At 46.5% G+C, this 20,792-nt stretch overlaps 1 protein-coding gene across 1 annotated transcript in view; it reads right to left on the bottom strand.

Moving 5' to 3' along the window:
• dchs1b (dachsous cadherin-related 1b) overlaps nt 1–20,792 on the bottom strand; it is an 83,598-nt gene that overhangs the window by 9,420 nt on the left and 53,386 nt on the right. Inside the window, exons 3-10 of the mRNA XM_027000893.2 lie at nt 10,103–10,291; nt 9,420–9,651; nt 8,939–9,175; nt 7,170–8,216; nt 6,748–6,935; nt 6,488–6,584; nt 6,017–6,174; nt 3,819–4,668 (exon numbers count right to left, since the gene is read on the bottom strand). Coding sequence (XP_026856694.2) covers nt 3,819–4,668; nt 6,017–6,174; nt 6,488–6,584; nt 6,748–6,935; nt 7,170–8,216; nt 8,939–9,175; nt 9,420–9,651; nt 10,103–10,291 — 2,998 coding nt within the window. The remainder of the gene's footprint in view (nt 1–3,818; nt 4,669–6,016; nt 6,175–6,487; nt 6,585–6,747; nt 6,936–7,169; nt 8,217–8,938; nt 9,176–9,419; nt 9,652–10,102; nt 10,292–20,792) is intronic.

The raw sequence follows: 20,792 nt of genomic DNA, 5'->3' as shown, positions 1-20,792 counted from the left end.
GTCTGGTCATTACTGCCAGTGGAGGCTTAAACTGTTGCCTATAATCTGTTTTGGCCCTCCTCATTAAACACAAAGTTCAAAACTGAAATAAATTATCAAGCCATCTTAATCCATATAAATAAAATAAATTGTTATCTCAAAGAATTGATCCATTAATTTTTGGACCAACATTTCTCTCCACTCTGCGGTCTGCACTCAGCGTATAATGCTTTGCAAAGGTTTTATGCAGGTGTAGAAAAAAATGCTGCCAAGTAAGATTGCTTCCAAAAAAAGAAGTGTTAGTAGGTTATTTTTGTCAATTAACAAAATGCAAAGGGAATGAACAAGAGAGAAATCAAAATCAAATCAATATTTGGTGTGACCATCTTTGGCTTCAAAACAGCTTCACCTCTTTTACACTTCCACAGTGTCAGGGATTTTGTAGGATTATAGTAAAATGTATGATTAACCAATTATACCAAACAGGTATATTTTCATATGTAGGTTGAAACAGTTATTAATTGCAACAGAAACAGCTGTGTATGAGGCTTAAAACTGGGCGAGGCCAACCTCTGCTACAAAGGTAAAGTTGTGGAGGTTTCATGGTGTCATACACCATGGCAAGACTGAGAAAAGCAATGAGACACATGGTAACTATACTACATCAGCAAGGTCTCTCCCAGGCAAAGATTTCAATGCAGACATTGATTTCTGGGGTTTCAACATGTGCTGTACAAGCTCTTTTGAAGAAGCACAAAAAAATGCGATGAGGGCTATAGATGCAGTGATCAGACACACAAAAGACAGGGCAGATGAAAGACACATCGTGCTTACTTCCCATCAAAATCGAAAGATGTCCAGCAGTGCAATCAGCTACGAACTGGCAAAAACAACTACACCCAGGTACACCCATCTACTGTTCAGAGAAGTCTGGCCAGAAGTGGTCTTCATGGAAGAACTGCGGCCAAAAAGCCATACCTTCGATGTGGAAACAGGACCAAGCAACTCAACTAAAACAATATGAACTGGGGTGCAGAAAAATGGCAGCAGGTGCTCTGGAGTGATGAGTCAAAATTTTAAATATTTGCCTGTAATCTGGACAGAGATACCATAGCATGCCTGCAGACAACAGTGAAGCATGGTGGAGGTCCCTTGCAAGTTTGGGGCTGCATTTTTGCAAATGGAATGGGGATTGGGTCTGGATTAAGGGTGTACTGACTGCTGAGAAATACAGGCAGATACTTATCCATCATGCAACACCATCAAGGAGGCATCTGATTGGCTCCAAATTGTATTCTGCAGCAGGACAACAACCCCAAACATACAGCCAATGTCATCTTAACTATAAAGAACAAGGAGTCCTGGAAATGATATGGCCCCACAGTGCCCTGATCTCATCATCAAGTCTGTCTGGGATTATATGAAGAGACAGAAGGATTTGAGCAAGCCTACAACCACTGAAGATCTGTGGTTAGTTCTCCAAGATGTCTGAAACAACTCCCCTGCCGAGTTCCTTCAAAAACTGTGAGGAAGTGTACCTAGAAAAATTGATGCTGTTTTGAAGCCAAAGATGGTCACACCAAATATTGATTTGATTTACATTTTTCTTTTGTTCTTTCCCTTTGCATTTTGTTAATTGACAAAAAATTAACTATTAAACTATTAGCACTCCTATTTTTGAAAGCATTCTTACTTTGCAGCATTTTTTTTCCACACCTGCATAAAACCTTTGCACAGTACTGAATGTCAAAGTGCAACGGTTGATAAGGAAAAATTAAGAAATAAAACGAAGGCCGCAGGGCAACTCCAGAGATGATATATGAGCGGGGTTTGTTTTACACTAGTGGTGCCCATAAAGACACTGAAATCTACTGCTTCTGTCTGCAGAAAAACCTAAACTTTTAGAACATTTGTTTCTTAAGCTTCACTCCCACCAACTCTCTTTCTGTCTCTCAACTAATCACACAATCCTCAAGTTCATCCCACCCCAGTTCCCCCTCAGAGGCTGTGTATCTCTTATCTTGTCTCTCATCTGACAAATATGTTTTTAGCGTCTGGCTTTCAACCACTAACTCTCAGAACTGCTATGTTTATATCTGTTCTCAAAAAATGTAGCCTTGATGCATCCTCTGTTGATAACTATAGGCCAGTCTCCAATTTTCCTTCCGAACCAATGTGATGGAAAGGGTGTTTGCTACATGACTGCAAGCTTTTCTGTCTGAATCTATATGAACCCTATCAATCTGGTTACTTAACCCTACACAGTACTCACAGTGCTCTTTTAAAACTTATTATCAATCTCTTTCTTTCCATCAATGCGTTACAGTTAAAATTCTTCTCGTTCCTCTTTGTACTCCTTTTAATACTATGAATCATAACAAACATCTGTCTCGTCTCTCCTCTGCTGGTATTACAGGCACAGCCCTTGCCTGGCTTATATCATATCCAGTGCTAGATGACTTTTATAACTTTTACAACTGCAAAATAAAAATCTTCTCTCCCTATTACTGAAGGAGTGCCTCAAGGATCAGTTCTCGTTACCTTCCTGTTCATAATGCACTTACATTTAACTGACACTTTTATCAAAAGCGCCTTACAATTATGGCTGAGTACAACTTGAGCAGTTGAGGGTTAAGGGCCCTGCTCAGGGGCGCAACAGTGGCAACATGGCAGTGCTTTAACCCACAATCTTCCGATTACAAGGCACGTACCTTAACCGCTGAGCTACCACTGCCCACGTGAACCCCTTTGGCCAAATAATTGTCACCAGTTGTCATTGTTATGCCAGTGGCATGCAAATGTATCTTAGCAGTAAATTCACAATTGATTTGCCAGTCGCCGTTAAGTCTACCATATATGCAGTATATCATGTTTTGATATCGCTACCGATGGTGTGACTGACAATCCTTATGATGTGATCTTCACAGCATTACCCACCTTTGCCCTCTACTTAACATAAAGTGTTCATGTCTTCATTATTTTCTGACTTCATTACTGCCATCTCCCTTTCATTGGATTCCTGCCTAAAAAGTTTTTTTTTTTTCAAAGCTCAGCTACAAGTCTCTCACATCTCACAAGTCTCGCACTCTAAATAAAACTAGCACCTCTATTCTCCATCATCCAGACTCTTTTATTCTATTCCATGCTTTCCACCGTCACAGGTTTGTACAGTCGAGGGCTCTGTCATCCATAAATCCTCCACGTGCTTACCTCAGGCCCTAGACACACTCTTTACCTTGAACGGCAGTTATTGAATTCTGTGGCCCCTAAATGTGAAACTCTGTACCACAAATATACCAGTGACTGTAAACTAAACTAGAAACATTTCTCTATATTCAGCTCTAATTTTCATTTCACGTGAATGTGTGTGTATTGTGTGTGTGTGTGTGTGTGTGTGTGTGTGTGTGTGTGTGTGTGTGTGTGTGTACAACCTATCACACACACACACAAAGTTCTGTGAAGTGGCCTTGAATCTGAGAAAGGCGCTATGCAAATAAAATATTATTATTGGTATTATTATCATAAACCAGTTTGACATTAATGTATGAAAAATGTCTGGCAGCTGGCAGGTCCATTAGGTGTCTCGGCCTGGTTAATCCCTTTCAGAGTGAGTAGGGACTGTATTATGAGCCTTTGATGATGGAGAAATTTCAAACTAATGTGTACATGTGCATAAAATCAAAACGGCATGGTAGACCTAACCAAAATAAAACTGGGATCGCACAAATAAAGCTTTCAAGGCAAAAAGCCCATTTCTGTCAAACGACATTTAGGCTTTTTGTTTTGAATGTTAGGATCCATAAAGCTGTGTGGTTTGGGAGAAGGATCTTGAGGCTCACCAGTGTTGGGGTTGAGACTGAATCGTCCTGCAGCATTGCCCGACTGGAGGCGATAGGACACTCGGCCGTTTTCCCCCTGGTCTGCGTCTCGGGCCATAACATAGAGCAGCACAAAACCCACGGGCTGGTCTTCCATCACGCTGACAGCCGTAGGGGAGCTAAAGACCGGTGCATTGTCGTTTTCATCTGTCACAAAAATCCGGGCCGTGACCGAGCTCCAGAGCCGCTGGCTGGGATCCACAGCGGAGTCGATGGCTCGGACCACCAGGAAGAGGCTGGAGGTTTCCTCATGGTCCAGCTCTTGGCTCAGGGTGAGCACGCCAGTGACTGGATCAAGGGACAGCAGATCTGAATTGTCAGGCCAGCGGTGATGGATAGAGTAACGCACCTCACTGTTGGGTCCGCTGCCATCCTTGTCGGTGGCCTGGAAGGTATAGATGGAGGAGCCTGGCTGCATGTTCTCAGGGACAACGACAGTCACTGGGTCTTCAGGGAACCGTGGGGCATGGTCATTACTGTCCTGCACGTTGATATCCAGCTGGATCATGTGACTACTAGGGTAGGCCTTTGAGAAGTCATCTACCTCAATCTGTAAGGTGTAGCGAGCACCTTTTTCATAGTCTAGCTCCCTGGCCAAATATACATCCCCAGTGAGACGATCCACCATGAAAGTACCATCCTGATCTGTGCCACCTACCACAAGGTAAGTAACCTGTCCATCAAGTACCACATCACGTTGGTCATGTGATTGAACTGAACCAACAACGGAGCCTGGTTTGGCCCCCTCCACAGAGTTCAGTGTCATGGAGAGAGTGTTGGGTTTGGGAGGAGTCCTAGCAGAGCCAAGAACCTATAGACAGAAGCAAATACAACTGTAAGAGTGTTTTATGTTGTCTAGTCTTTAATAGTAGAACCATAATGGCTTTGATATCTGCTTTCATGGTCTGATGCACAACACATGTCTCTTCACTAAGCAACTGCCTTAATAGATCATTGAAGCAACAATTTAAAAAACCTTCTGTGATCTCTTTGGTCAGTGTTTATGTACAAGATTGTTGGCATTGGTCAAACTTGTCAGATGGCTCTCTAAAAGCACATCCTGGAGTCATTACAGTTTTTATTCAAGCTCTAATTAGGATCTACCAAAATGATCATAGTAGCCAACAACTTTCTTTGAGGACGTCTTTTAAAAGTATCATTATTAAATTAAAAAAAAAAAAACGTGTGTTTCTTGACTGTACTGACCCAGAGGTCCCAGAGTCTGCATTACATTGTGGTGGAGGCAGGACGGGACTGTGTACCACATGAAAGCACAGTACGGTCAATTCTTGTGCCCTTTTAGCGAGGCTGCAAATACGGCTTCATAATGATAACAGGTGAGAGTGTTCACACTTAAATCCCCATGAAAAGCAAACAGTCTGCCCAGACTGCACTGAGCATCAGAGGGGCTGTAGAATGCTTATAACTGCAATACTTGGCATTTTCCTAAAACGCAGTGTACCAGACAATCCGAGCATGCCTGGTTTTAACTTGACTGGTATGTGTAATATTATCTTGATGCTGTTGTGGTGAAAGGCTATCTGGGCTGAGTGTAGCCATGAGTGCTACCGTGCCACCGGGCTACGCTGGGCAGCTCTCTCCCCGCCTGATCTGAGAGAGACGCAGCTGGGGCCAATCAAGGGCCATCTGGGAACACTTGATTCAAAGGTGCCTTTTCTTTTCTTCCTCTTTCCTCCTCTTTCTCTCCTCCTCTTTCTCTCTCCCTCTCTCTCTTTCCACTCTGTAAGAGCAGTAAGATATCGCTGGCAACCATACCCTCGACAATTAGTATCCTACCCCCTTTTTGGAATTAGCATGTGAGAAAGCACCAAGAGGCCCACAGCAAGCCAGCAACACTTCCACTCAATGCATTCTCTGGGATCTGGACACTCGTGAGCGGATATGAAATGAAAAGTAGTGGATCGTACGAAACCGTGCACAATGCACATGTTCAGTCCATGTTCATCCGTAGCGCACTGGAGGGGTCGGGGGTGTGGGTAATGAGTGTTTTGAGTTCTTTGACTTCCTGAACAGACGTTCTGACTGTTTCCATGTCAGTTCTCTCAATGCACTGAAGATACCACACATCTGTTACCCAACTCTGGTTTATCTGCAGATTCGTTAGAGTTGACAGAATTGAACAGACAGACGGGCCCGACCTGGACATGCAGGACGCAAGAGGAGCTCTGAGACGGAGCACCGCGGTCCGAGGCAGTCACCGTCAGACTGTACTCTGCCTTCTCATCCCTCCTCAGTGGAGAGGAGGAGCGCAGCTCTCCCGTGGCGGGGTTCAGGGAGAAGCGCTCCGCCCGGGAGCCTGACAGGGAAAAGGGGTAAAGGGAGTTCCGAAGACACAAACTAAATGACAAACATATTCTTTTCACTCAGAAGTCTGTTTATCTATTTTGACTCCCCTCATCAGAAGCAGCTGTATAGCAGAACAGTAGTGACATGCATATCAAGCTGGACTGGTTCTGTATCTTTATAAAATTTCTACTTTATTTGCACAAAATGTACACCACCTTTATGTTATTAGATGTAGCATTTATTGTAGCATTATACATATCTCTCCTTAGGTAATAAGGTTCTGTGATTTCTTCACTCTTCACACAGAATGTTCACTTGCTTACCAGATAGTGTGTAGAAGACTGTACCATTCTCTCCTTCATCTGGGTCTTTAGCCTGCAGTGTTCCCAACACAGAGCCAGCAGGCAGGCCCTCCTGCACCTGAGACACACACACACACACACACACACACATTAAGAAGACTTGCTTGACACCACCAATGCTTCTTATAATCACACGATATTGGCACTACAGTCTGCATGATAGCTCTCCATATGTTTATCATTACGTAGTGCTGATTCCCAGCTCCTGCTGTGGCTCTCACCTGGATGAGCAGCTCCCTGCCGGGCTGCGTATGGCTGAAGGCCGGCGCATTGTCGTTCTCGTCCAGCACGGTGATGTGGGCGGTGCCCGTGGCACTGTGTGGTGGAGTGCCTCCATCCTGCACCACCACCACAAGCTGATAGCTGGACTGGTGCTCGCGATCCAGCGCCGCTCTGGTGCTGATCTCGCCTGAAGAGGCAGAGGGAAGGCCCAAACGCGAGAGGCGAGAAAGAAAGAAAGAATCTTATATAAAAATCCTGGTGGGGGCCAGTGGCAATAACCTTAGTGGGCACCAGCACTTAATCACAGTAGCCACAGGGACTTTGTTTTGTAATTTAACTGAAATAGGGCACATAAATTAGCTGAATAATGCCAACTGCCTGGGCAGTTTAACCATAACCACTAAAGACTATTCCTCCTCACCAGTCTGGGAGTTGATCTGGAAGTTGCGATCGGTGTGCAGCAGTCTATAGGTGAGGCGGCTGTTGAGGTTGGCATCGCGATCTGTGGCTGCGATTCTTCCGAAGCCTGTACCTGCGGGCAGGTTCTCCCTCACCGCCAAGAAGACCCTGTCCTGGGAGAGACGCGGGGAGTTATCGTTCTCGTCGGTGACGGCGACCCTCACGGTGGCGCTGCCCGTTTTCTTCATCTGTCCGCTGCCCGACGTGGCCAGCACGGTCAGCAGGTAGATGTCCTTGGCCTCCCTGTCCAGGGCGCTCTTCACGAACAACCAGCCGCTGTCGGCGGCGATGCCGAACCCGGCCGCGTCGCCATCGGGCCGGAGGTGGTAGGAGAGCGGAGCGGCAGGGGCGGAACCCCCAGCGGGGGCACCGTTCCCGCCAGGGTCCCTGTTGAGGGCACGCACCTGCAGGAAGCGTGTGTTGAGAGCTGTGTTCTCCTTCAGTTCCACGCGGTAGGTGATGGTGTCGAACACGGGCCCCTGGCCGTCCTCGGCTTGCACGTGCACCACCAGTGTGAATGTGGCACTCAGCTGCGGTGTGCCGCTGTCCTTTGCCAGCACGCGCAGGTCGTGGCGAGGCACGCTGTCGTACGACAGGCTGCCGATCAGCCGCACCTCGCCGCTGCTGCGCTCCACGCCGAACGTGCGCTGGCTTCCGGCCGGCAGCAGGTCGAAACTCAGCTGCCCGTTGGCGCCAGAGTCGCGGTCCTCGGCCTGCACGCGGTACACCACCGTGCCGACCCGGGTGGCCTCAGGCAAGAGCAGCGACTCGGACGAGGAGGGCACGAAGGTGGGCGCGTTGTCGTTGACGTCGCCCACGCTGATGCGTACCCGCGCCTGGCCGAAGGCGGGTGGGGACCCGCTCCGTGCCTGCACCTCCAGCTCCAGCGAGGGCCGGGCCTCGTGGTCCAGCGGTAGGCTGGTGCGCAGCGCGCCCGTCTCTGGGTCCACCATAAAATAGCCGTCTGGGTCGCCAGAGGAGATGGTGTAAACTACGTCCTTCACAGCTCCTGGGCGGGGAGAGCAGTAGAGACAGTTCGAGAGAGAAGGAGTGAGGAAGAGAGAGGAAAGGAGAGAGAAATAGAGAGAGAGCAGAGAGAAGAGACACTACTCCGGTATTCTCTAATGTCAAGTCAGTAAAAACATCACAAAAGTCATCCATCATTCAGTTACAAAGTACGAAACACCCCCCCCCCCCCACTGTCAGGGAACAAATGCCAGAATGTAAAGTACAATAACACCACAGTGGCAGCAGAATGGAATCCATGATTGATGTGGTGGCTTAATGAACTCCATGCTGCAGCTGTTTTCCTATTTGTCCAACTGGCTCCATGTGAGTGAGAAGACTCAGTATTAGACCTTTCAGCACATCCCATCCCCACATCTCACAAGCATCGTGCAGACACTCACAGGCATGTCAGTGCTGCAGATTTAGAAAGCTGTGCGTGCGAGAAGTGCTGGGAACGGCAAACGTCTGCAAGCTACGCGTTCGGCTTCCTCAGCCCGATGTCACGCAAAATTCACAAGAATTCTAACAAGGGTGAGGCATCAGGTCGGATTTCACAGGCATCAGTTATGGGGAAGCTATGACTTCTACATCCGCCCCAAACACCAATAGCTTGTGACTTTTCGTATCGGTTGGATAGCGCACTTTGTTCAGATGTCAGAGACTATGTCAGGTTGAAGCAGCCGGTCAGGGGCGGAGGGAGGGTGGAGGTGAGTGAGCACCCACCGTTTCTGCTGCTGGCGTGCACCACGCCGACCTCGGTGCCTCGCAGCACGTCCTCCGACACAGTGAAGAAGTACTGTGCCTGCTCAAACACAGGGGGCGCTACAGAGCCTGCCACCACGCTGATGTTCACTCTGGCGTTGACCGGCGCCGTGAGCCCACCCCCATCCAGTGCCGTGATCACCATGGTGATGACAGAGTTGGCCCTTCCGTGCAGGGAGCGCGAGAGCGAGATCACCCCTGCATTGAGAAAAAAAGCGGTGAGAACCGCAGCACGGTGTGGTGTGTTGGTTCCAGCTGTGTATACAAGAGACTGTCCACACATCTGGAATCAACGGATGCACGCACTGCTACATTTAAGCGGCGCGGACCGTAGGGGGATGAAGGATTGTAACCACTGTGAAACATGCACTGTGGCATACACATCAGCAGCGCGTCTGTCTCTCTCTCTCTCACACACACACTCCCACACACAGACACGTACCTGTGTCTTTGTTGAGGGTGAAGAAGTCAGAGCCTCCTCCCGGCACGGTGCGGTACGTCACCTTGCCGTTCCCACCAGCGTCTGGATCGTGAGCCGTCACCCTAACGACGGAGGTGCCCGGCGCACTCTGAGAGCTCAGGCTCATGGCATAGTTCACTGGGTAAAACGTGGGCCTGTTGTCATTGATGTCCAGCAGAGACACGTTCACATAGGCCAGCGTACTCAGGCCACCCTGGGCAGAGAGAGAGAGAGCGAGAGAGAGAGAGAGAGAAAGAGAAAGAAAAAGAATAAGGAAGCACATTTGAGTGTGGGTGTGTTTGTGTGTCTAACAATTCCCTACAGAGACATTATGTTTTACTGTATTTTTATTTGGAGGCCAATCACTGTTGCGGCTGGATCTGAGAGCTGGTGTAGGAGTCTGGATATTCAGTGACAGGACAAACGCCACTTTGTACCAATACACCGTACATACCAGGCCCTAACTGGAAACTGCTATTTATTGGTCAGCCGGATAAAAATCACCACGGTAAAAAGACTGATTAGTAAGACGAAACCGACCAGCATTATAAACCAATAGAATAAGCAATAAACCATTCGTAAAAAGTACAACTGTACAAATTGGCTACTGTAGAGGATCCTGTGTTAGGACTCTTTCCAGTAGTCTATGGCTGTAGTTCTCTCACCCCGTCAGCCGCAGTGACTGTAAACTCATAGCTCTCTGGTCCCCCGTCCCGATCCATGCCGGCGCTGGTGCAGATTTGGCCCGTCTCTTTATTAATACTGAACAGCAAGGGGGCAGAGTTGCTGGAACTCGACCCTAACGAGTACGTAACGGCACCAAAGGAACCGCCATCAGCGTCTTTCGCTGTCACCTGCAGAAAACACAGACGAGTCACGATTGTGTTATTGCTGAGTGGGGATCATAATGACATTTTTTTTTAAATCTTTTGTTCTTGTACTGCATGCATTGTCTAGATGTTACGACCTCATGATGACTGCTTTGAAATGCAGTCAATAAAGTGTCAACAAAGCAAACTATACGTAACTGAACTGACAGTCAGAATGCCAAAACCACAGACGCCCAATTTGGAAGCACACAGAAACACTACAAAGCACTTTCACCACAAACAATTTTCTGCCTCTTTGGAGACATCTTCCAGACATTTCTGCTCTGACTCGGATTAGGCACCGTGCAGAGCACGGCAGCAAACGTGCACGGGAGAAGGGTGTGCACGTGAAGGATGCGTCAGTGTCTGGGAGCTGTCCGGGGTGCCTGAGTCATGCCCGTACAGCTGGGCAACTTGCCATGCAGACAAGCATGCTCTCCCTGGCACTCACTCAGAACAGAAGGGAACAAACGGGCAGCTGGGACAAACAGGCTGGCGCGCGCGGCTAGCGGTAATCGAAGCAGGTATGATTTACTGTAGGCATGACTGAAGGCTGAGCCATGACTGGCATATATACTATATTTACTCACCAAAGGAATATAAGAGCAATATGAATAAAAGAGAAAGAAAGAAAGAAAGAAAGAAAGAAAGAAAGAAAGAAAGAAAGAAAGAAAAGTTAGTTATAGAGAAAAACTTTTGCATATCTATGGATATTAGATAGTATCACCCCCCACCCCCCCCCCCACACCGATTTCGGATAGTTTTCCATTATTTGCTTGGAAGTGTTACAAACGCAGTGTTTGCCTGTTAGAGTGGTTGTTGCAAGCTAGAAGGCCCAAAAGAACAGAAGGCCCAGTGTTTTGGATCAGCAAACACCAGGCCGGCCTCCACAAATCACAAAACCATTTGTTAGTCCAGGCATGTTGCCTCCACATTCTGGCATCCAGACAACAGCTCAGTGATATGTTCATGATACAATACTGAGGGAAAATATAAAATTAACAGGCTGGGATGGACTAATCAGAATCACTGACCGATATAAAGAAAAGTCAATGGAACACCGAAACAAAGGGATGTTGGAGTGGAGGTTTGTCTTATAGGAGCTACAGAAGAAAGTTAAAACAGGGAAGATTGTTTTTAAGAGGACTGGTTTGCTATATGTCCACCAGCTGGGAAAGAGGAAGCCTATGTTTACGACTCAGGTCAGGTCAAGTTTGTCTGCCTACCAGACATTTTCTTATGACATTAGAAGGAATTCCCTTTCTCACCAGGTGTCACTCTCAGTGGAAGCTTTTCCTTAACCAGATTCCTGCCCAAATGTCAAGCAGGAGATTGTCCACAGAACAGCCAGACTGGTCCCAGATCAGCAAGCTAGCTGATCACCCTGGTGTACAGGGTTAAAAGAGCAGCTTAGCCATTTTAAGCAGACTGACATGCGTTCAGCACAGACATGCCACCGGAGGGGCGGAGACAAAGCCCATCGTCCAACTCTCTACAACATCCAGGATGTCCAGCAGCTGACTCGCATTACAACATGGACACAGTAAGGAAGGGCTCCAGCAGACCTCAGGTGTCGTTCACAGGGCTCTGCTCTGGGGGATTTCTACAACCGGAAAGGTTCAGGCCACGACCTCTCGACTCCTCTTTCTGGGCTAACTTTTCTTCCTCCATGTTGCACTCCGTAAACAGAATTGCACTGGTGGTCCCAGGAACCCGTCATTCATCATCTCCATACATGCACGCAGCCTCAAAGGCCATTAACCCAACAAAGAGTTCCCTGCAAAACATTAGTGGGAAATGACCTTTGACTCAGCAGGGCCTGCTTCTCAACAAAATTTTTATACGCTTCACTTTGAAAGCAACCCCATAACTTTACTTGGTGTCATTTACAGCAACTGTAAAAAGCAGACTTCTATAGAAGAACCGATTTCTTTTAAAATCTGGCCCAAGAGGGCCAAATGATTCCTTCCCGGCTAGGAGGCATGTCTCGACAGTGAGACAGCTCCGCTTTGTGATCCCCGCTACAAATTTGCTCATCCACTACAACATGTCTGTGCCTTTAAAGGCTGAAGAAAACAGCCAAGAAGCTGGACGATGGCCAAATCACTCCACCGCTGTTTGTGAATCTACCATATAATTCTTGGAGGCTTGATCACACGCATGGCTGCAGGACGCACAGGCTAAGGCTTCCGAGCGGAAAATGGGAACGCAGTAATGTTTACGCCTGCTAAAGTCAGAGTTAGTTTTACTGAAGGAACAATGTCTCTCTGCAGCTGGTTGAGGATCCACTGAGAGCAAAGAAAGAGGCAACGGTGCTTTTGTGAGTTTTACACTTTGATCATATGACTGGTCAACCAAAAGAGTGTCGACAGTCAGAGAAAAACAGAAGGAAGAAACGAAATGAGAACAAGGAAGTAAAACAGTAAAGCAATAAAACAAAGGGGTGGAAGAGACAGACAGCCAGACGGTGTCAACCCTATATGTTCCCAAAAGCCTCAGGGAGGTAGAGGAACACCACGGTCACGATCTGGTCAGGTGTGTAGTCCTTAGTCCCTCGGAATGGAATGAGGTGCAGATGAGAAAAGCATTAGGGAAGCTTGGAGCGGCACTGGGGCCCTGTGGGGGCAGGTGTACAGAGGGCCCCAGCTGCAGGGAGACCGGGCCGTTCTGACAGGGGGGAGGGGAGCAGGATTCATCGATTCTCCACACACCCCAGGAGTTCCGAGGCCTGGGCGCGTAAAACCTGCAAGCTATGCCTGCCGGGATAAACACGGAACAAAATTCCCATGCACTGAAGCCTTTGGGTAAAACTTGGGAGAGCACTAAAATGTTGAGCATATCGAGGGCCTTACACAGCCAGCAGTTGCAAGGGCAATCAAAGGTTGTTTATATAGCACTTTTTTAAAACAGCCGTTGTCACAAAATGCAGGTTTACATACGTCCGAGCCCCCAGTGAGCGAGCCAAAGGCAACAGCGATGAGAGAAAACTCCCCGAGACTGTGAGGAAGCAACCTCAAGCAACCTCAAGCAACCTCAAGACTCAAAGGGGGTCCACCCTCCTCTGGCTGACACCAGCCGGCATAACAATATGAAAAGAATTCAATAATATGCCATGAAAACAATACAGAAACAATAAAAAAGAATAAGAGTAAGGGTAATTATATTAACATTAACGTTTCTATGTATGAAATGATTATGGTATTACTCTACAACACAACATAAAAAAAATGATAGAACTAACGAGGTGTGAAATTGTAGACACATTGCATGTCATAATAGATAAACCAGATGCTTGGGTAGATAGGACGTTGTCCAGTCTGGATTTGGTGATTAAGAGCGTGTCCAGGACCAGGTCTGTTGCAGGACCAACTCACGGAGGTAGAGAATCGCCCAGGGATGAGTGAGCAGGGGGCCCAATCTCAGCTGACCTCCACCTGCATCGAGTTCAACCAAAAGGCAGTAAGAAGGAGAAGAAGATCCAGACTCTGGAGCCGGTAAAGTCGCTCATACACAGCACGCGCTGAGATCCCGAGAGCTCATCAACGGAAATTGAAATGAAGCACAGATCACAGGAGTCGCCAGGACCAGCCTTAATATGTCTCAGCTCTAATGAGACAGGGATCCTCTCATCTCTGCTGTCTGCATTCCTCGTTCATCAATGAATTAAACACGTGAGAGAGAGAGAGAGAGAGAGAGAGAGAGAGAGAGAGAGAGAGAGGGAGAGAGAGAGAGAGAGGGAGAGAGAGAGGGAGAGAGAGGGAGAGAGAGAGAGAGAGAGACAGAGAGAGAGAGAGAGAGAGACAGAGAGAGAGAGAGATCATATGCATATACACAATATTGTGGCTGCAATTTGACAAAGCAACACAATGGGAGATCAGGCTGAAGGAAAAGTGTAGCGTGGCTCCACTCTCCAAGCATGTCTCCAAATCTGAAAGACAATTTAGGAGCATGAAACAGATGGATAAGACTCTGGTGTGAAAACAGAGTAGCAATTCTGTCTGCATGAAGGCCTACCCTGCCTTTAAGACATAGCCATTCCTAAGGTGAAATTATTCTCCCAGGAAAGCCCACAACCCACTGTAAACCGTAACTCACAACTCTCTCAGGCTGAGAGATGGAAACCAGGGCCATGGGTATCAAACTTCACTGTAAGGATCTTGTATCTGATTCGACCTTTCACCTCTAGCTGAGTGCCATTAGAAAATCCTACATCAGCAGTATTATCCAGAGAGACTTGATACATGTAGGACTCACTTGTGGAGGGCCTACATTGACCATGTTCCAAACCAAAAGATTCTTACTGTAAAGACTCTCAAAATAGAGTCAAACACTCAAATTCAGTCTATGGCTCTGTAGCTCAAAGGGCTATATAAATGTGAATGTCCCTTAAGGAGTTAAAGAGGGGAAAAAAAATCTAAAAACACAAAGATAATCAGAATAAAAGTGGGATGTTTCAGAGAACGTCTTGCTGAGATAGTCACACATGCACATCTACTCCTGAGGCAGAAATTGTCACGTAGGCAAGATTTTGCAAAGGATCTTTGGCAAACTTAATAGTGTGCCATGAATTAACATCAAAAGGCTATGATAATTTGATAGTGGCAAGAATGAAGATGCAGTGTTGGCCAGGTTTTAAATGGCATTTCTGCATCGAATTACGTGACATTTTAACCACAGTAAACAGCGTTTCATTGCTGTCTGGTGCAGTTTGACCGTGATGGCAAGAGTGATGTTATGAAGGCTTCTCTCCAGTTAAACCAAATGAACTACTAGCACTTCTCCCTGAATGCCTTCCATGTGCTCATGTTAATGTTATACAGCCACAAACTCAATTTAATGGCTTGCTGCCTCCCTGGGTCAGCACGCATTTACAAGTGTTATGAATGGTTTGTTATTACATTGCTTTGCGGTGCCTAACATGCGGTCTAAATTATTAATCCTTGGGTTTATCTCTTGCTTGCATCCAATGTCAAGGGGCTAAAGGTAAAATTTACCCAAGTTTTTTACAAGAGGCTTTTCTCTCCCTAAACACTGGGCTCCGATATATACATGTGCTGCAGGCACACACGCACACACGCACGCACACACACACACACCCACCCACTCATACACACACACACACACACACACACACAGACAATGTTGGCATTTTTTCTTTTTTCCAATAAGCCGCTTGTCTCTCAGACAAACATGTTCACATCTCACATGGATTCACAGATGTGTACTCCAGAAAACAGTTTCAAATACTAGTTACACCACTGCATAATTATTGTAATATATGGCTTACTACAGCACTTCATCTCTCCAGTCTTACTTTAGTTCAGTAAAGTCTGCGTTTCAGCGTCTGGGTCAGGTAGGCTTAAGAGGGGTTAAGGGGATTCTCCACTACAATTACAGCCCTGGCCTATATTAGGATGAAGGGAATTTGAATGCGATTTTATCTGGTACTAAGCTTTAAATGTGACACTACCACCTCTAAGCCTCTCCTGTAGGTCTATTTCAAAGCATATTCCAGAGCCTGTGACTTAATCAGATATGACACTGTGCCTATTTTAACAAACTCTTACACATTTCTAGCTACTTAAATCACTGGCATGCCAACTCTGGCATCAATGACCCTAGCAGAGCGATATTAGTAATATACCCACAAGAGATTCTTATTATATATTTTTATTCTTCTTATTATAGATCTTGTAACTATAAGAAAGAAAAACTACAAGTAGCAACTGGTTCTTGAAAACAGTCAGCAAACACAGGTAGAACCTTCTAAATGGCTAGTGGTCCCTGCTTTTGAGTCTTCAGATATGAAACATACATTAATACAGGCAAGTACAGATCGCGAATCTTGGTTTTGACAGCTTTGAAATAAATATTACATTTATTTTCATGACAATCAATAATTATCACATCACCTTGTCAGTAAGTACCATATACCAAGAACCGGTAAGAACTCGTAAATCACAAAGATTCTTAGTATTGATCTAGACTGAGAAAATGTGACAGAATTACCCAACAGATCATTGCCGCCACCCACACTGACCCAGCACGACAAATGCACAGCGTGCATAAAATAGAGGCTGAGTGCAGCTCTGCTCCACTGGGATCTGCACTCTGTGAGATGGCCGAAGGCCCTTCTGGCATTCAGATGCCTGCCACGAAACATGGAGGTGTGCAAAGAGGCTGGACCGAGGCAGAGATACTCCCTAGCAGCCTCGTCTGGAAGAACGGACCAATCCGAGCACAGGCGTTGGGAATCGCACGTTACATGTTCTTCTCTTTTGACCGCAAAGTGGCCAGAGGTGCTCATTTCCACAACCGTCATTTTGCAGCAATAAACCAAATATAAAAAGCTGTTTAGCATATCATTTACCTTTCTGTGACCATCTTTTCTTTGCAGGACACGTCTTACTTTATTCATTACGACATGCACCATCGACAGATCAAAAGCAGTTGCTTCAGTGAGGCCCGATTTTGGGAAATAATTTCCAAATAATTTATAATCATCTAAATTAAGCCCAAATTGCCATGCAATAGCATACATGATCATGGTGTGCCAAGACGCTTAGATGTGATGACAGATCTTTTACAGCCTGGTTCTACTGGAATTCCAATAAGCACGGAAAATTATAAATATGGCAAGCATAAACAAGAAATGCCACAACGAGAAAACACAAAATTCTAGTATTTCCAGACACTAATGGAGCTCGTGTTGAGTGGAAATTCATTACTACAGAGTACAGATCACTGCCAATTATTCAAGCATGGTAATTTCGCTCACAGGGTTTCAGAAAACAGTCATTAAATGGAGCACTGACAAACTGGGGGCTGTCCGATCTAGTGTACAGTATTTCGAATTGAAACGGCAACAGATGAGAAGAGACCGACTTCGGCTGTGGTTTGTCCCGACCAAGGCAAATGCATAACCGGTGGAAGCTAGGGTTTGTATACGCACTGCGGTGTGCTGTTATTTTGTAGGAGGCGATCTCCGAGAGGATTTACAGTCTAAAGGCACCGGCACAGGTCAGTACTGTATATCCTATGTGCAGTGACATTTTAGTGGCTTTCTTATAAAATAACAGCATAGAGTGGTTGGTGCCTCCCTTCACTTGCTAAAGCAAGGATGCTTCTTTTTTTTTTTACAGACTTGTGGGATTTGTTGGCCTCCAGTGTTTCTAGTCATGAGTTTTTTCTTTGAAGTGCAGTCAAGAGCTTACTGCTTTCAATCTGCAGCTCATGGTAAAAGCATGTGTACAGAACGCTGTAGAGCAAGTGAGTTAAAGATAACTTAGTCTGTTCCCTTTGGCATTTGAGGTTTAAATGTTTACATGTTTTGTTTACAGCCACTTGGCTAAGTATTAGGCAGAGGCTGCGATCGCAGTCTCCAGATCGCAGTCACCGCTGTAGTGACACTAGCACGATATGTTTGGCTGCCATGTGAAGAGGGCTGTTACTTCTCTGTCCTGTACAATAATATGTGTGCAGAATTCAAATGCTGTCTACCACAAAAAGAAATACACAAAGCTGCGAACTGGACTGGCTCAGGCATGCCTCCCATGACGTCCAGTACAGGCCCGAGGCATGCGATATGCTGCTATTTGAGTCATTAGGACGGGGCCTTGGGACCAATCTGGCTAAATGCAGGCTGATTAACGTCCCCTCTAGGCCTCTAATGAGACTCTGGAAGGAGAAGAGAGTGGAACTAGTCCCTGGTCCTCCACCTGGGAAGAGCTCTCCGCCACCCCCCCCCCCCCTCCCCCACACACACACACCCTCCCCTGGTGTCCAGCACCTGGGCATAGACAGACACTAGCGAGTCCTCCACGCATCTGCATCTGCACATAAACAGGGCCATGCACAATGCAGCAACCTATTATCACACACGAAACACGTCTGTATTTTTATACATTCTGCTGAGTGTAGTGTTAAGAGTCATAATTGTTCATTTCACCATATGTTGGTTGCATTACTCCTCTCTGTAGCCTAGTGCTATGCTACACAAAAACTGTCCTGATCAGTATGTATTGATTCCTGCTTCAGTGAGTCTTAAGGTAATGAAGGGGTGAATCAATAAGCTTGGTTAGAGCTATATATCATGCTGACAGTCACGGGGAGCCATGAAGCCAGCTCTGGTAAGCATATTTAGGTTCATTCAGGACAATCTCACCCACTGAGACACAGTTCATTCAAAAATAAATGCTTCTCTGGACATATCCAAGCATGGATCAGGGCCTTTGTGAATATTTCACAAAGCAGTTCAAATTGCTGCTGTTTATGAAAAGTAAATAAACTCGCCTTGCCTACAATCCTAAATGCAAAAACATGCTTAAAAAGTGACAGAACGTTGCATATGCAGAGTTGCCAAATATAACAAGCTAAGAAGAATATCTGTGTTTTTACAGTGCTGAGAATCAACTACCAAGAAATAGTTTACCCAGACATTAATAGTTCATATCCACAGGCCACACAATGTTCTGCACTGTTTCCATTCCATCATACGAGCACAAGGTGAATGATGTATTGATATTGTCTTAAGACTACTGACAAAAGGCAGACCAGGAGGAGGAGTGACTCCACTGTTGCCTCTACCTTCCAAATAACTCCTCCTCTCTGGCATCCACTCATGATACCTTTGTTGATCTAAGTCCTTAGCTAACCAAGAGGGAGAGGGAGAAAGTCAGAGAGCTTCCAACAGTGGGACAGACTGAAAATACGGCCCCTCTGTGGCCGAGAAACACAACTCCCTTTAGGGCACTGCTGTCGCTCATCAGAGATCACCACCAGCCTGCATCAGATGGTGTGGGCTCAATTACAGGCCCGCCTGAAACCCAAACAGCATTAGGGCTGTATAAACTGCCCCTGCCACATTATACATGCCTCCTCGGTGCCTAATCAGCACTGCAGCGTGGGCAACTCAATCACGGGGGGGGCGAAGTGTTCGAGCGGCACGGCCCCGGATGCCTCATCTTCCACTGAAGCCCCGGGGGGGAGGAGGGTTGTGCTCCAGGGGCACTCCCCTCCAGTCTGGGGTGGGGGGCACGGCAGGGGTAAGCACATACTGTCAGGGCTCCATAAACACAGGCGCGCAGACGGCAGCCTTCCCTACACCCCCGCGGCACGCTCCCTTCCCTGTTTACCTTCCAGCCGCGCATCTGTCCATCACGCAGACCCGGTCTGCACTAGCAGACGTCGCAGTGGGAGGTCCTTTCCGGAAGCACATGCTTCAGTGTGTTTCAGGACGATCTGAAGTTCCTGGATGCACTTTGTGTCCTTTCGGAGGGAACAGGCGCATAAGTCTGACGCCAGATACGCGAGTCTCTGGTCTATCCATCACCAGTGGAGCCCTCCAGTCTGGCCTTCCTCATGAAGGCCAAAACGACAGAACCGCATGGTGTACAGAGCCCAAACATGGCTCTACAGTAGTGTCTCACATGAAGAAGGCTGATCTGTGATCAGACGCACCTTGTGTAAACCAACCCTTCTCACTGTCTTCCGACTGTAAACTGTCTCTTCATGAAGAGTGTTACTGAATATGGGAAAATAATATTTCACTAACCCAGTAGCAGGTAAATTAAAAAAAAAAAGTTAATGTACTGGCAGGTAAAATGAATTCAACAGTGATTCCAGATTCGTTTGGTTAAGAAGAAAATACATCGGATTATTTGATGGTCCCTTCTTCTCAAAATGCATGTAAGGCAGTTTGACTTCGGAGCGGAAGTGTCATGTGATGTTTGACCCCACACTTCCTCCTCATGCACTCAGTACTGGCCTCAATTTCACACTTTGAGATCCAGCGCAGTTCTGGGGGAGCCTAAGTGCATGAAAAGGGCAGGGTCAAAGGTCATCTGAACAGCAAGCTGCCCAGTGCATGTTCTAATTTAACCCCTGACCTCGTCCTTTCTTAGGCATTGACGTGACTTCTTGCTACTCATGAAACAAACTATTCATATGCCAAACTATACATATGTGTAACACAATGATGGGCCACCTGTTATCTCCAAATCAAACACACAAACACAAACACACACACACACAAACACACACACACAGAGCCACATCCAGGCTCACTTCGTTTTTCTAAGGACCAAATACATGAAATTATTTAAGGGGTCATTTTCAGACATGATGTCAGTCATGACACTGAATCACTGGGTTTCACTGAATCAGATCCAATTAAGCTGTTCAAAGCAAGGCGCAAAGATTTAATCTCAGCGACATAATCTGTATTTGTTCAGGATCACAGCATGATGGTCACATGTGCACAAGTTCGCACTGGTGTGGTAAACCCACAAATCACAGAGGTTCTAAATGTCAGGGCTACTCCTGCATCCAGTAACAGAAAAGTCTTGAAAGCAAGACTTCTAAGAGGAAAATAAGTTCAGTCTCTGCAGTGTCACAATTCTTAATGGTGAATATGCAGAGAGAGGAATGTCCCACTGACTCCAACACGTGCTTTTCTTGGAAGTGAAAATCCAAAGGGATGAGGTAT

Source organism: Electrophorus electricus, chromosome 17, assembly GCF_013358815.1.
Source record: "Electrophorus electricus isolate fEleEle1 chromosome 17, fEleEle1.pri, whole genome shotgun sequence".
In the NCBI taxonomy this organism is placed as follows: domain Eukaryota; kingdom Metazoa; phylum Chordata; class Actinopteri; order Gymnotiformes; family Gymnotidae; genus Electrophorus; species Electrophorus electricus.
Note: the sequence above shows the minus strand (reverse complement) of the source record. Positions and strands in the feature narration are given on the sequence as shown.